This window comes from Podarcis liolepis (assembly GCF_965112155.1).
Source record: "Podarcis liolepis genome assembly, chromosome: 3".
NCBI lineage: Eukaryota > Metazoa > Chordata > Lepidosauria > Squamata > Lacertidae > Podarcis > Podarcis liolepis.
Genome location: NC_139557.1, coordinates 81,476,404 through 81,493,223, shown reverse-complemented (window position 1 = coordinate 81,493,223; position 16,820 = coordinate 81,476,404). Strand labels below are relative to the sequence as shown.

At 40.5% G+C, this 16,820-nt stretch overlaps 1 protein-coding gene across 8 annotated transcripts in view; it reads left to right on the top strand.

Moving 5' to 3' along the window:
* Positions 1-16,820, top strand: part of SMYD3 (SET and MYND domain containing 3) — a 347,371-nt gene that overhangs the window by 295,291 nt on the left and 35,260 nt on the right. For 7 of the 8 annotated variants that reach the window (XR_014524496.1, XR_014524497.1, XR_014524498.1 and 4 more), the window contains 2 exons: positions 2,196-2,286; positions 3,639-3,813. Coding sequence is in view for 5 of the 8 variants with exons in the window: in XM_083496930.1 (XP_083353056.1) it covers positions 2,196-2,286; positions 3,639-3,813 (266 nt within the window). In the remaining 3 variants the exon portion in view is untranslated. The remainder of the gene's footprint in view (positions 1-2,195; positions 2,287-3,638; positions 3,814-16,820) is intronic. The other variant, XM_083496929.1, reaches the window with a different exon arrangement.

Below are 16,820 nucleotides of genomic sequence, written 5' to 3'. Positions count from 1 at the left end.
AGATATTTATTGTGAGCCACTTTATATGCCCTGAAAAGCGGCATATAAATACTGGAAATAAACAAATACCCATGATATTGCACTGATGTAATTACTTTTTATGGGTCACATTTCTACTTTCAGTTATATTAACATACATCAAGTCAGCTCCTCTGTAATTGATGCTGTGCCCTTTGAATTAGACAGAGGCAAAACTTAGCTCATTCGCTTTATATGCAAAGCTTAACGTGTCTGGATCTTTACAATTAACATAACTGACATAGCTACTGCAACATGATCTTTTTTGTCCTACTGCTGACCTTTTATCCGTGGCAGCTTTCATTCTGTACCAAATTATTTCCAGGTGAGCTTATTGTGATCAGATAGCTGATTTTATGGTAAGTACATTTGCGAATTGCAAGGGAAACACTGCTTTCTTTGTAATTTCCTTATGCGGAATGTCATAGAATCTCAAGGCAGCCAAGGCCATTTTGATACAATCATCTCTTGGGGTAGTACAAGAGTTCACCTCCTATTTCTTCCCTTTGGACATGAATGGGAAGATGTTGCTGCAAAGCTACACATGAAATTAATATGGGCTCTGGGTACATATTTTCTATTATTTGGAACACACAGTAATTAATTTTCCTCCTCTGTGTGAGAAATGCAGATTAAAACCTCTTAACTTCTGTGCTCTTGGGATGATAATTGATATATAAATTGCATTAGTATCCCTAAGCTCCTTTTGTATAAATATTTTTGTGATATTAGTGGAAGGGGTCCACCCCCCCCATTTTATCTACTATATCCCTCATGTAATTTGCATTCATTGAGTATGATTTTTTTTCTATGACAAGCAGAGCAAGTTATATGTCCCTCCTTATGCAGGCATAGCTAGACTGATATAGCAGAGAATAGGTTTGCTTTATTTTCACACTTTGGGTTTAATATGCAGTTTGCTTCTACCTCCACCTCCACCTTGATAATAGCTAACAGTAGCCTCTTTCAGATGTTGTGCATGAATGAAGATACATAGGTGTGGGGGCAGATCACGGTGACAATAGGCTGAAATCCCACCTCTAGATAACCACAAAAGTCCATCATGCATTGGGGAAAAAGTGGTTTGAGATGCAATGTTCAGTCTTCTGCTCTAGACACTACAATGAAATGCCTCAAAATTTTGCTTTCCAAATGTGATTTATATACACATTTATTTTATTTTTTTTGCTTTTAAAATATATATATAAAATCAAACATACAACCAAGTAAATATTGTTATAGTATACTTTTGAATTTTCGATGAATGCTGCATTCGTGTGATACTTTATTTTACTAAGATATAACATTGATCACAGATACCTTCATGAGTGGCCCGGAAGCTTCTGGTGTCAGTAAATGATAAAGGCTAGAGTGTGTGGCATTTAATCACAGCCACCTAAGTATTAGCACATATCAAGGAATAACACTATTCTGAACCGTAATGAGAGCACAACGCCATATTTACTTTGTTAAAGTTGGTTTCTTGCCAATGACATGACATTAAAAAAAAATAGTTCTTCACTTGAGGATAAATAATTGTTTTATGTACATTCGAAGACCAATCTTATTTAAGTGATGTTCCCCAATTTGTGATTTCTTGCGTAAATCTTCTGTGCATTCAAAGTTGACTGACATACTTCTTAAATACTAATATTCACAAAATATATTCATTTTCACATAAATGACCATTAAGACAAATTTGTGGAAAATAAGGCTATCAATGGCAACTAGCCATTACGGCTATACTCCACCTACATGGTTGGAGGTGGTAATACTTGAATACCAGTTGCTGGAAACCACAGGGGAGAGAATCCTCTTGTGTTTTGGTCCTGCTTGAAGGTTTTCTACATCTTCTTCTTGGCTCTGTGAGACCAGAATGCTGGACTAGATGGGTCATTGTCATCATAAGCTCATTTGTTAGAAAATCTATAGAAATTATTCACAAAGAGTGGCATGAACACAGCTCCAGCAAGCCCCCAACTCTTTGTTTAATGTGTGCATTCCAGATGTGTGAAGTTGCATGACACTTTTGCCATTGGCTTCAATTGAATACAGACTTCAAATTATCTTGGATAATTTCTTCTCGTTGCTCAGATTTGCATGGTGGAAGATGGCATTGTTTGCTTCTCTTCTTTTAATCAAATCCTTTTGTCTCGTGCTTTTGTTTCTGTCCAAAGCAGGATGCTGACATGTTGGCAGGTGATGAGCAGGCCTGGAAAGAAGCCAAAGAAGCTATAAATAAAATGGGAGCTCCAAAGTCACAAGAAGGTATCCTTTCAATGCCAAAGTTCTGGCCGACAGCAGATGGGTTTCCTTTTGAGGCAAGGACATATAAAAGCTGACTTCTTCCTTGCTATTTCTAGAATATGGAAATGCTTCGTTCCTTAAAGATTGCCCTCAGTGCCTGTGTTAGAGTGGGCAATTGGATTTGGCTGGGGTGTCAGATTCAACTCTTAACAGGTGGGTGGAGCCACCCACTTGTCCATCACTTCGACTCTTATAACATCAGGCCATTGAAATTTCAAGCTGGGGCTCCAAAGAAAGATTGCTCCTCTGTACCTCCACAAATTCCTTTGTATTTGCAGCATGGTTTTGGTCCAGGAAAAATAGGGAGTATTCTCAAGTGCACTTCGCAGGCAAAACTAGGCACTTTTAAAATTTGGCACCTTTTAAGAATATGGTGCCAAATCCAAAAAAAAAACCCCAAGTATTTCGCCTGCAGTTAAATAATTCTCATTTCCTCAACTGCAGCTTCTGCACATGATGCTGTATTTGATGTCAGGCCTGGGAAAGTAGATGTAAACAGGCAGCCTGGTCCACTTCCTAGGTTTCACAGGCCTATTTCAGACCCTCCAAGTGTCCCTATTAGGACGTCCCTGATTTAGAGAAGTCATCCTGGTTTCTGATTTGATCCCAGAATGTCCTGCTTTTTCTTAGGATGTCCCTATTTTCATTGTAGAAATATTGGAGGGTATAGAGTTATCCAACCCCCAAAGCCATCTGAAGACAATCCTGTATACGGAAGTTTTTTTTTAATGTTTAAAGTTTTATTATGGTTTCATATATGTTCGGAGCTGCCTAGAGTGCTGGGACAACCCAGTAAGATGTTTGGGGTATAAATAGTAAAATTATCTTTATAGAATGGGAGGTCCCTATTTTCATTGGAGAAATGTTGGAAGCTACTCTGTTTAGGTCCATGGGCTGAGGGTTCCCCACCAAATGCTCTACGTCTGTCTGTCTTTCAGTATCTAGTAAAAAACGTGTAGACAGTTGTAGCAAGGACCATTTCCTTCTGTTTTGCTTCTGTTTGCACTACAAGCCACAAGATGAACTTCCTTTGTCTGTGGTGAATCTCCCAACATTCTGCTTCATGGAATGACTCCTGGTTCTAGAATTATGAGAGAAGGAGAAAATACTGCAACCAGGGATTATCCCCTGAAACTAAGTACAGGGAGATTTGTGACAGACAAGGGGAGATTTCTTCACACACAGCGGAGTCAAAACAATTGAACTGGTTAGCAGAAAATGTAGTAGGGGACACCAACTTGGACAGTAATTTTTCATGAGCTTTTGTTTGAATGGCACGATGTTGATTAATCCTTAATCCAAATAAACGTCAGAATGGGAGCAGGCTCTTGTGACATGCCAGACGTTACTGAAGAAAAATGCCACTCGCCTCCCAGACACAAACATTTACCAGCTGAAAGTACTTGACTTTGCCATGGACGCCTGCATAAATCTTGGCCTTTTGGAAGAAGCCTTGCTTTATGGTCACAGGACTTTGGAGCCCTACAGGTAAAAGATAAAAATGCAGTCATTTATTGCAAGATTCGCTTTCATCCCAGGAAAGAGGGTATGAACCAAGAATGTGGCTGCATCAATGTTACTATTTGTTCATTATTCTATGTGGTAGCATTAGGGGTAGGGCTGCCATACGTCCGGACATTACCAGGATTTCAAAGGTGGGGGGATTTCTGAAAGGTGGTGCTTTGCTCTGGATCTTAGGCAAGTCAATTGAGAAACTCTGATTTGGGGGGGGGAATGGGGGGGAGCTCAAAAGCTTTGGGGTTTTCCATGGTGTTCTGGTTTTTACTTTTTGAAATATGGCAACCCTAATTAGGGGTGAGGAGTAGTTAGCTCAACTCAAACTTGTGCACTGATCAAACATGTCAGCTGTTCTTCAGAAAAGAGGAACATTACAACCCATTGTTCCTCAGCTGAACCATTTTGAAAAAAATAGGTTTACTTTTTCTGCCCTGGGTGACACAGAATTGCAGATTGTTTGAGATGTACTGGTGCGTTTGATCATTGTGTTTATGACACAAACGTTCCTGGAGGACTCTGGAGTGTTTTGCTTCGGATCCCCGTGTACTTTTCACAAACCTCTATATTCCCAGGTACATTTTTAGAGACAATATTTTTGGCAGTGCTTCAGCACCGTGTTCTTCCTTAACTCCTTATGGTACTTTCTGGTTTTAGCCTGGTGTCTAATTAGTTTCGATTGATATGGTTTGATCAAAAGAAAAGCTTTCTCCTTTGAAACAGGTAGTAACTGTATAGTATAGCAATGTGACCGGGATGATCAAAGGGGGAAATACAGCTTTGTACTCTTTCCCTCCGCATTTCTTTTCTTTTGTTCATCCAAATGCATTTATTAAAAAAGGAAATAATGATGGTGGGCAGCCTTAGATTTGGTATCTTCAATTACCACCACTAGCATCATAGCCGTTTCCCCTTATTTTCTCAAGGAAAAGCAGCCATTTCAATGGAGTTTTGCTATGTTGCTAGGAATAAGTAGTATTCAAATAGCAGGGCTGCAGCAGAGGTTAACAATAATTTAAAGTGCTTGTAAGGTTGGAGCAGCTCCATTTTCATTTTGATTGCATTACAGGGTAGAAGGTTACTACGGCACCTTCGCCTGAATACTGAATTTTGAGACAGTGAACTTAAAAAAAAATGCTAGCATAGCTGTTTCCTTTGGTTGCTTTTAGGTTTGCCGCTTGTGGCCATTTTTGAGAAGGGACGTAATGGTTCTCCCCTCTTTTCTCATGATGACCAGTCTTCTGTAAGTTTCTCCTCCTGGAATGAAGGAGAAAACATAAAAAAGTGCAAACAAAATTAAAACATGTGAATTAGCCATGAAATTAGTTATTGCCACAATGGCAAAATATCAGATTATATTGGCCTTTATAGTAATTTCAGTGAAAGAGACTTGTCAGTGAGAGAAGAGGATTTTGCCTACTGCTCTTTCTTTCTTTCCTTCCTTCCTTCCTTCCTTCTTTCTTTCTTTCTTTCTTTCTTTCTTTCTTTCTTTACAAAATGGCTTCCCTTTTTAATTTGCATTTTTTTATTTACTGCTTCTATTCAGCTATGCTTCTTTTACCCTTTAACCTGTCAATGTGGTGCTTCAGACCATTGAAGCTACATGTCTTTTCCAGGGAAAAGATTGCAGTAGAAAACAATTATAATTTTATCAATCATTCGAATATCTCTTTCCCTGTTTGCTTAGTGGTGTGTGACATAGTTTCTGAGCTACTTATTACAGCCAAGTTGATTCTGCCGCTGCCGCCTCACCTTCCATCCACCACCACCCTTATACACACAGACAGAGAGACACACAAACACACAGAAACGACATGTTCTGTTAAAAAGTATTTGATGAAATGTTGCTGGTGTGGTAAAGCTGCTGGCCTCTCATGTACCTTGAAGACAGTTGCTCTTAGTCTCACCAGGTGCAAAAGCATTTCCCAAGAAGAGACATTTTCAGCCCGAGTTCTTTTTTTACCTTCAAGCCATCACTACAAGCTTTGACGCACCTGACAAAAAATCTTCAGTTTCTCATTACAAGGAGTTGTGCCTGAAGCAGCAGGATATCAAATCTGAGCAAATCTGTTGGGGTGCATTGAATTTCTCCAGTTGAATCAATCTACTGCTTGACTGCTCCTGCAGTTCCATTACAGCTATCTATTTTCCTTTCCTCAACTCTGGGGCAAAAAAATATTCATATTCTTATCTGCAGGGAATCACCTGAAAAACAAGCCATCCATACAAATAGGAGGTGGTATGTCCACCTTTAAAAGGAACTGTTCTAAAACCATTTTAACTTCAAGGACTGTATTTGCTGTGTATGTTTCCATTATGCGATCAGCAGGGGTGACATCCACTGCTGTGTGCTAAGTGCAGTATTTGATCACATGTTTTCATTTGACCATCATGTGAAACCAGTCTGAGTATTTATTGAAGTGACATGTTTAGATATCCGGCAAACATATTTAATGGCTTCTTTTATGCTATAGATTCACACTGTAGTGAACTAATTAACTGATGCTAAGTATTTTTTGACCTCCAAAACAAAGGTTCTTTTTAGTGATTAAAAACAACCAGGATTCAACTTTAAAAGGAGCTTGGAGCAGGTTTAAAGAAGACATTAGAGTCCAGAAGAACACAAGAAATGAAGTTTTTCAGGGGGTTGGATTAAATGACCCCTGGGGTCCCTTCCAGTTCTACAATTCCTTGATTCTAAGATTCTACACTGGTCCTCTCTTGTCTGTCACTTGGCCACCTTAATTGGATTGGCCAGCATATGAGTAGTTGAAAGTGAATGAAGTGAGAAGAACCTTTGTGTCTCTTGGTTTCTCAAGAAGTCGTCTTATATGCTGACACATTTAAGAATGTTGACTCTGTAGGGCTGTGTGCCTGTGTGTGCTATATTTGTGGTAAGTGTTCATGTGTGTAATGGTTCTAGGGGTTGCTCGTGCGTAAGCTGGTGCTTATCTCCCCGGCTGGGTGCAAACACCTAGCTGGGTTGCCTAAGTGAACCTTTTCTGTCCGGACAGCCACTCTCTCGTGGCTGTCTCAATCGCTGGCAGAATCCGTCAGTGGGCGTTTCTTAAACTTCTTCCAGCAAAGAAGCTCTTTGACGCCTAGTCTCCTCCTACTCTCTCTGTGCGAAAGCCTTCTGCGCAAGGAGGGCGTGGGCAGCGGAGGACCCCTACTCTCCCCGCTGGTCCCCGGCAAGGAGTCATGGGACCGCCTCACCGCTTCCCCCATCTGCCCCCCTTCTCCACTGGTGCTACGCTGATTCTCTTTCCCAGAAGATGGGCTGCTTCTCCCGATCCCTGGACGCTCTCTGGAATCCTTCTGGCTTTTGCTCTCTCCCTCCGGCACTGATGGCAGTTCCCTGACAATGTGCAATGAGTCTATGTGTGCAGTCTGCAAGTGTGGTGAGTGAGTGTATCCATGGCCCATTAGTTCAACAAATAAATATGGAATAAATTTGAGGCACACCTTTATGGTTGTTCACTGAGGGACCGGCAATGCCAGTAGTTCTCCCTGAGATGACCCATTATTCCCAGCTATCCAGCTTCCTTAAAAAAAAAGAAAAGCTTGCCTTTGTAGAACCTGAGATATGAGACAAAATGTGCAGACACCATTCTTCTTCTTTTTTCATTTTGTGTGTGAGAGTAGTCGGCTCCCCCTTCCATGGATTTATTTTTACTTTTTTCTGTCCCTGCCTGTGACCCAAATACAGTGGTACCTCTGGTTACGAACTTAATTTGTTCTGGAGGTCCATTCTTAATCTGAAATCGTTCTTTTTTCTTTTTAAAAAAATGATTTAATCATTTTTTTTGATACAAACATCAACCACAAAAGACAACAAAAACCATAATAACAATAATAATACAATTTGACAATTCAGGTTTGAATACACTGATATATCTATGACTACACCTTTTTAAACAATATTTTCCCACCTCTGTCTCCGCCCCCTACTTCCTACCACTATCCGCCTTATCGCTTAAATATTCTTTCCAGATTTCTTCATATTTATCCATTCTTATTTTGTGTTGACATGCAATTCGTTCGTATGTAGCTAATCTGTCCATATTATCAATCCATGTGCTCAATGGAATCTTTTTGCGGCTCTTCCAATTCATCAAAACAAGTTTTTTTTTGCTTCTAATATAGCACGGTACATCCATTTTTTTTTTTTACCCCTTGAAATCTCCCACGTTTCCAGAATATAATTTAGTATTAAATTCAGTTCCCCTAAATAACAATTTCTTTTTATTACTCCTACTATATCCTCACCTCGCACTCTTATCATCGGGCAGTTAATCAACATATGTACTAAGTTCGCATTTTTACTCCCACATCTCCAGCAGTTGTCTGCACTTGTTATTTTCTTCTGGTATAGTTTTGCTGGAGTCCAGTGGACTCTGAATATTATTTTCTGTTGAATAAATCTGAAACCAATCTTAACCTGAGGTACCGCTTTAGCTAATGGGGCCTCCCGCTGCCCCCAGCACGCAATTTCTGTTCTCATCCTGAGGCAAAGTTCGCAACCCGGAGCAACTATTTCCGGGTTAGCGGAGTCTGTAACCCAATGTGTTTGTAACTCAAGATGTTTGTAATCCAAGGTACCACTGTACTGTCAATGCTGTGCACACTTTATCTGATTTGTGAGGATTTTCCCCTCATTTCAAACAAACAAAAAACAAAAAAACATTACAACGAAGAAAATAGAAGCGGTGTATATCACCACTAGAGGCTGCTAGTGTTTTGATGTTATTGTGAGCCAATGGACAAGTGGATTTTTGCTAGAATGTTCAAATTGGGGTATTAACAGAAATTACTGATAAAGCTACGAATAGAGATAAGAACATCTCCTTGTGCAAGTTTGTAGAGTTCACTAAAAATGTGCCCTTCTTTCTTTAGAACTGACTTTAAACAATTTATGCGGTTGCAGTTGAACATCCAGATTAAGTGGGATTTTTATATTTTAGAAATGTTGGTATGCTTATCTAATGAAATGATTCATTAGATAACCTACCCAAGGGAATTCTTTTGGTGGTGGGGGGGGGGGGGAGACAGCTGCACCCATTTGCCCATGAATTACCTTGGGAATGACATTATGGAAGGGATGGTGAACTGTTTTCAGCCTGGGGGGGGGGAGCTTCAGTGATAAGGATGGAGTGGAGCATTGCTGTGACTCTTAGGTTTGTATAGTAGACTTTATTGCTGCCTTGCGAAAGTCAGAAGCCTCTACAAACATACCTCTTTCCACCCTCCATCCAGGCAAGCAAACAATATTACTACGGTTCAATGTAAAACAGTGTAAGAAGGGTGTGGAGCAGGGCTGGTGAGTGGTGTGGTCTGGGGAAGGGGGTGTGGCCTGGGAAAGGGTGTGTGGCCTGGAGAGAGTCTCAAGGATAAGGCAGAGCAGAATGGAGGGCCACATTGGCCCCTGGTTCCTCATCCTTGCACTATATCACAATGCAGTGTTATTCCTATTCCAGGAATGTGGTCAGGCTGTTTAAAGCAGCTAAGCTTTCTCCTGAAGCAGTAACAAGACTTCGTTGTTGTTGTTGTTGCTAAAAGAGAGAGAGAGAAATCCCTTGGCAGATCCTCCAAGTGTCTCTATTTTCCAGGGACAGCCCCAGATTTACAGAAGCCATTCTGGTTTCTTATTTGATCCCAGAATGTCCTACTTTTCCTTAGGACATCTTCATTTCCATCAGAGAAATGTTGGCGGGTATGGTAGGATGTCCCTATTTTCATCGGAGAAATGTTGAAGGAGTTATCTGCCCCCCGAGCCATCTGAAGGCAGCCCTGTATAGGAAAGTTTTGTAAATGTTTAATGTTTTATTATGTTTTTTATGTACGTTGGAAGCCACACAGAGTGGCTGGGGCAACACAATCAGATGAGCTGGGTAAAAATATTAAAATTATTGTTATGGAATAGGATGTCCCTATTTTCAATGGAGAAATATCGGAAGGTATGCCTTTGTCATTTCTTGCGTTATTGAAAGGTAAGACAAAAATTCTTAATATTTACCCAGGAGTAATTGTGACTAGAACTGTGGACCTTTTTGAGGGCCATTTAGTAAACAAACTCAGCATATTGGCCTTGTGGAAAACATCCACATCAAACATCAATCTTTATCCTGTACGTTCGTGCAGTGACAAAGAAATAATAAGCAAAGGAAGTCGTTTCAAGCAAATCATGAAAGAGATAGAGAAGAGGTAGGAAAATATCTCCTATTTGAGGGTTTGCAGAATGGCTTTCTTATTTATAGTCTGCAGGGAGCACCCACCTATCATTAAACGTGAGACTGAGTGCTGGGCCGTCAGCGGTGAGAGAAAGAGGAAGAAAGCTGTAGGAGCTCACAATTTATTGCAGTGAAAAATAAAAGTAAAAAATGCTGCTTCTGAGAGAACGCACTTTGATTCTGCCAAAACAGATTCAGAACCCAGGTGAATGCAAAATTTATGGCTTGCTGTCCCTGAAGGTGCTGATCTCTTTGAGGCTGGGGATAGATCCTGCCAGTTCCTCAGCTCAGTGGAAGGGCACATGCTTAGCATGCTTAAAATCCCAATTTCAATCCCTGGTATCTCTGTTTATAAGGATTTTGGTTCACAGGGCTGGGGAAAACCTCTGTCAGGCAGATTTGCTGCCAGTCAGAATGGATAATACCTGGCTAGATGGCAGCTTCATATGTTCATTTGCGAATGAAAATTGGCTTGCAATCTATGTTTTGATGGTCTTTTCCTCCCCTTTGTCCCGTCTACCATTTTGGAATGAAGCCACAACCTGAACCTCACATGCAATTTAGGAATAACTCCTGCAATGTCAGTCTAGTTTATCATCACCACCGCCATCGTCATTATGGGCACATGTGTGTGTTTTAAGTGAATAGACGTAATCTGATTCCTTCCTCTTGGCAAGAGGTTCCATAGAAATACCTCTCATAAAATATCAAACAAATAATGAAATAATCAAGAAGGTCTTACTGCAGTTTGGACCTCTAAATTTTCAGTTGGGGTTTAAATTGTGTTTTGCGTCAGTCTTTAAATTTATTTGCTATAGTTATTATAGATTTATGTTGTATTATAATGTGGTGGTGGTGGTGGTGCTGCTGCTGCCTTTGAAGATGATTCTGAAACTTCAACTGGTCCAAAATGCAGTGGCCAGATTACTGGCCAAGGTTCCATGTGGAGCTTACATAACCCCTGTTTGAAAACAGCTGGAGTGGTTGCCAGTTTGTTTCCAAGCCCAAGTATTAGTGTTCAAAGCGCTAAACCAGGGGTTGGCAAGGTTTACCTTGCCTGGGCCAGTTCACTTCAGCAGAGATCCCTCTGTGGGCCAGACTGCACGTGCGCATGAGCACATGTGGCTGTGATTTTCGGCGTCTGAGTATGCACAGACGCGATTTCCGGCACCGCAGAAGTGAGTCCCTGCGCCGTGCTGCGCCGGTTTAGCACAGCACGCGGGGACTCGCCAAGTAGGCGGGTCGGTTCAGGGGCCGGTTAAATGACCCCCATGGCCGCTTGGGCCTTAGGTTGCCTACCCCTGCTCTAAACAACTTTGGCCTCATATATCTGAAGGAGCATCTCCATCCCTACATAGCTTCTCAGGCATTTAGTTCTGCACAGGGTAGTTCTCTTGGTAGTTCTATCACCTTCGGAAGTGCAGGGAATAGTGGACCAGGAGGGGGTTTTCTCTGTGGCAAGTCCCTAAAGCTGGCAGTTTCCTTCACAGAGAGGTGCATCCAGCATGTTCACTGAACAGCTTTCACCAAATGTTGAATGCACACCTCTTTACCCTCACCTTTGACAGTTAAGGTACTTTGTTTTCTGGGACCCATCTCTTCTGCTGAATTTATACTGTTGTGCTCCATTGGGAACAGTTTTATTTGTTTTACAGCTGTAACTTCTTTCATCTGTAATTATAATTATATATCATACTCTTTCTTGTAAGCTGTCCTGGGACCTGTGAAGGGTGGGTGAGAAATCTAATAAAGAAATAGGTATATAGGAAGCTGGCAGCAGGTTTCAGGCCAGGGGCCATTCCCCAACTCCCAGTGTACTTTAAGAAGGTTGTGATTCATGACCATATAATTGGGATTGTTTCATATCAGATTCAGCATCCGTTGTTTGTCTAGTAAGCTATATCTCACTATGTAAAAAATGGTTAATAGACTCTAAGCTACCTAAGCACACAACTGCATCCATTCATAGCTTTCGAAAGCCCACACATCTTTGTTTCTTTTGTGGTTGATTCCTCTTCAATTGCAGTCTAGATTTAGACTTTCAATTACTTAAAGAAAGGAGTGTGCTCTCTCATTACAAAATGCTAAATAATAATTTATATATAAAGGTTCTACCCTAAACACTGCCACGACTGAAAACACTTGCTAAAGAGCAGTATCAGCTTTCCCCAGCTGTGTTGTACACATTTTGAAGGACTTGGCAGCTGGCTGCCTTAGATTGGGGGGAAATTAAAGAATAATAAATGAAAACTCAATATTGCCACCAGTCGTGTCATGAATACCTTTCAGTAGTAACTTAAAGGTGTCCCTGAAAGTGATACACAACATGTGCTTAGTGTACTTTAAAGTTGGCTGGCATTTCAGACGTCTGCTGTAAATGGATAGAAACGAGAGCCCATAGCAAAGCACTTGATTTTGTTCAACTTACACATTTCTAAAGAACATTTATATGTCGGAAAGGTTAGTACTATGTTTGTTTTCCTTCCTGAGGATGTATGAAACTACACCCTGCAGCAAGCGCAATCTGGTATTCTTGCAAGGGTTTAAGGAACATCTACCAAGCTTTGGCTTATCGGGGAAGATGAATAGCTTCTGGAGCAAACAGGAAATCACAATTCCTGGGTGAGGAGAAAACCAGACATATAGAAGAATGTCACATACAGAAGTGAGATAATCAAGAACCATTCAGTGTCTTTGGAGTTGTGCAATCAATTCTAAGGTTGTACAGAAACATTGCTAAGATGCGAGAAAAACCAGGAAAGAAGCATGGTTTCCAAATTTTCTATCTCAGTACACAAGAGTATAGAAAATTAGCAGGACAAACTTGAAATCTTAATACAGTAAGGCAGATATGATTTGATAGGCATTACTGAAATCTGGAGTAGAGGGAGGAGGAATAACATTATATCTAAAGGATGTGCACCCAACTGCGGAAATCCATTAATCTGAACATGGAAGGTTGCTTGAGAATTTATGAATAAAAATAAGAATAGGATTGTAGATTAAACATGGGAAAGAATGGCCTGATGTGCTTAACAGTGGAATAGGCTGCTTTGGGAAATTGTAGTGTATATGGGGATTGTTTGTTACATGTATTTTTTTGAAACTGAAAAATAAAGAAGTTAACAAAAGGGATACCAAAGTTGTGAATTTTGGGCTTCACCGGGTGGTTGGGTTAGATTACCTTTTAGGCACCTTCCAACTTTGTGATTCTAAGATTTTCAATAGGATTATTCTGTATCAAAACTTTATGGATTCATGTGTATAATCAATGATTTAGAGACCATCTAAAGTAATAATAAAAATGAATACAACAAAAATAATGCATTACACAGCATTTTAAATTCTGAAATATGTTTAATTTCAAATCTATCAGTTCCAATGGAAAAAAATAGTTTGTTTGTTTTTAAAGACTTATTTTTCATGTTTGGTCACACTATGACTGTGAAATACTACTGTGCTGTGCTGCTGCCTATTATCTAAACCCTGAACCCTTCCAACTTTCATGCCATTTCCCAGGAGATTTCATGAAAGGTCACAGAGTCAGGGGCATGGCTGACTAACATAGGTATATTCAATGTATGAGTTGCTGGCTCATGTCAAGAAACAGAGATAGGTTATCACAGGGAACTCGTTTTATAGTTGCCCACTATATTTATCTAGAAGCCTCTGCTTTGTTCAAAATAGTTTTAAAAGCCTACACCAGTACTACCAATTTGGCATTTTAGAATGGAAAGCATGTGATACCCCTTAGGAAGATAATATGCTGCCTACATACCTACTTATCTCTTGCTTTCCGTCTGGACTCTGGACACAACTAGTCTGCAAATTGTCTCTCTGCCATGCCTGCCTTCTAGGTAGCACTCTCAGTTTGGACAAATATCAAGTGGGGAATAGCAGTTTTTTTAAACTGTGAGCTTATTGCACAAGCCAATAGTCTCTCTCTCTCTCTCTCTCTCTCTCTCTCTCTCTCTCTCTCTCTCTTTGTCCCCACCCTCACTTTCATATACCAGCAGACAGAGCTTAGGACAAACATCTGCCCCAGTGTGCTTTTAATATTGGCTTAAATTGGACAGTGTTTCTAAAAACTGCATAGCACATTACAGAAAAGGGTACAACCAATAGGAAATTCAGGGTTATTGTGCTGCTTGGCATGCTTGTTCATTTCCTTTTATTTACTGACCAATGTGTGACTACTCATTGGAGTTAGACATTCTTAAGTGATATGTGATAAACCAAATAGGAGAGAGATCCTCAATCCAGTGATAACAAGGGAGCAAGTTGGTTTCTGTCTGGTACATCTTAATATACCAGTCCAGTGGGAGAACATTTGCTTTGCAGGAGAAGGTCCCAGGCACAATCCCCAGCATCTCCAGGTAGGGAGAGACTTGGTGGACCAATGGCCTGACTTGGTATTAGGCAGCCTCCCATGTTCCTACCAGCCGTCGTCCTTTCTGCTGGACAGGGGTCTGCTGCCATCATTGGTAGCCTCAGGGCATCTATAATACACTCTGCATTTGTCTGCTCATGAAGACTGCTCAGAAGCTGCAGTTAGTGTAGAATATATGAGCCCACAGTACATGCATTGTAAAAAAAGAGGGAAAAGACTCTAAATCTCCCAGTATTTCTATCCACTGCACAGTTGAGTGTCATACTTTTAAAACAGATTCTTCGGATCAAAATTAATTAGGACGCAAACAATGTATTTGGTGACCTCCATGTTTCTCTTATCATTGTATTTTTAGACCCATTAGTCATCCTTTGGCAAAATATCAGTGGGCCGTGTTTAAGCAAGATTTACAAAAGCTACTTAGCTTCCTGGGATCATGGCGGCCCTGGTGACAGCCATGGCTTATACAGAGATACCTTAGTCTGATACTGAAGCAAAGCTGAGGCATTGTTTTCAGTACAATAACATTACCCGGACTTGTGATTAAGTGCTTACCGAGTTCCATTTCCTTATAAGAACATGTGTAAGAACCAAAGAATGTATACCTCAAGTGAACTAAGCATTAATCTGTCAGCGGCCTAAGTGTGTTTAGGATAGGGCAATGGAAATATGCAAAAGGGTGACACAGTGTATGTTTGCTGGGAAGCAATTAAGAGCAGATGGGAGCTGTAAGGCAGACTGATTCATGAAAGTGCTTAGCATACATCTCTTTCATTAGCTGCATCTTGACATAATAAACATGGGACTTATGATTGTGGATCTCCCCCCCCCCCATCCAAAAAAGCCAAAGTTGTTACAGTTTTAGAAAAGCATTAAATATACATTTAAACATATGTTTCCCCCCCTTTGGGGTATGCTATTATTTCCTGGATATAGAAAACCTGTATGAAGCATAGGCTTTTCATGAAACGCTATTTCTGACCTGGGGTTCTTCCACATTTTTGCAGGGCAGTCTCATGATCTCACCATCAAACATTTGCCCGTGTGCCTTTTCTTATTGTTTGTTTCACCTTTTCTCAGACATCCAAAATTCCACCTTTTTTAGAAGCATTGACCATAGCACGTTCTTATAACATGCAGGTGTGTTGCTCTTCTGTCTTTCTGAAGATGTGGGGTGTTGACACATTCAGTGAGATTTGGGGAGGTTGAGCCCTGTCACCACACCTTTTTACTTTCCTATCTCAGTGCTCCTTCATTTTCCTTACCTTTTTTTTTAAAGAATCATGGGCTCTCTTGTAAAAGCACACACACGCACACACAATTTTTAATCGCTGCTAATGTGCCTGTATTAAGAATAACAATTTATACTATCTCAATTATGGAAGTAAAAGAAGCCAAAGAGTTGAGTTTTCCAGCAGAAGTAGGAAAATGCAGGCCTAAGTCTTTCATAAACATTATTAATGTCTTGGCATTCTTCTCCTGCCCCCAATCCCAGTTCACTTTTGACTGGTGAGTTCATGTATGTTTGAGATGATCATGCACACCTTGCCCAATCTACTCCTGCTGTCATTGAATCTCAAAAGGAACAGTAAGACTCATCGGTTCCAAGTTTGCATTTATATACCACCTTGTCCTCTAATGAGCTCAAGGCGGTGTGCATGATTCTCTCCTCCCCATTTTACTCTTGCAACAGGTAGGTTAGGCTGAGTGGCAGCGACTGGTCCAAGGTCACCCAGTGAGCTTTGTGGTTCAGTGGCTTTTCAAACCCTGGTCTTCCAGGTCCAGCACTCTAATCATTACACCAAACTTGCTCAGCACAGTCACGTAAATAATCAGTGTTGTCGTAACGTTAAGTAATATTACATTAATATATCCCTCCAAAATGATTATTGTGAAACTTAGGCCTTGACTCCTCTTTATGGCTGTTAATGTGGAAAACGTGTCTCTGGAAATTTAGCTTGCTGAATTAAGCACCCCTTTTTAACGTGTTTGCTTTTCATGGTGCTAATGCAATGAAGTGAAATTACACAAATTAAAACTAAAAGCTCCAATGAAATTCTGTAAAAGCAGGAGAGCCTCAGTAGACAGGTTTGTCATATCGTCCTCCAGCATAAGCTCAGCAATGTACCCTATCACTGATCTGTAGTATTACTTTGACACTTAAATTGTTGAGTCAGTGTTAACAATGGGGCCTTTTCCTCCAAGTCAACTATTTACTGCTCTGATCATGATTGTGAAGCATCCTTCTATCAGGAACATGTTCTAGGCATAAAGGAAAAAATAGAATTTGTAAATATCTTTCCTTATCTGCAAAGACTGGCAAAAGTGCAGAAAACATGTGGTTGTGTGAAATGAGAATG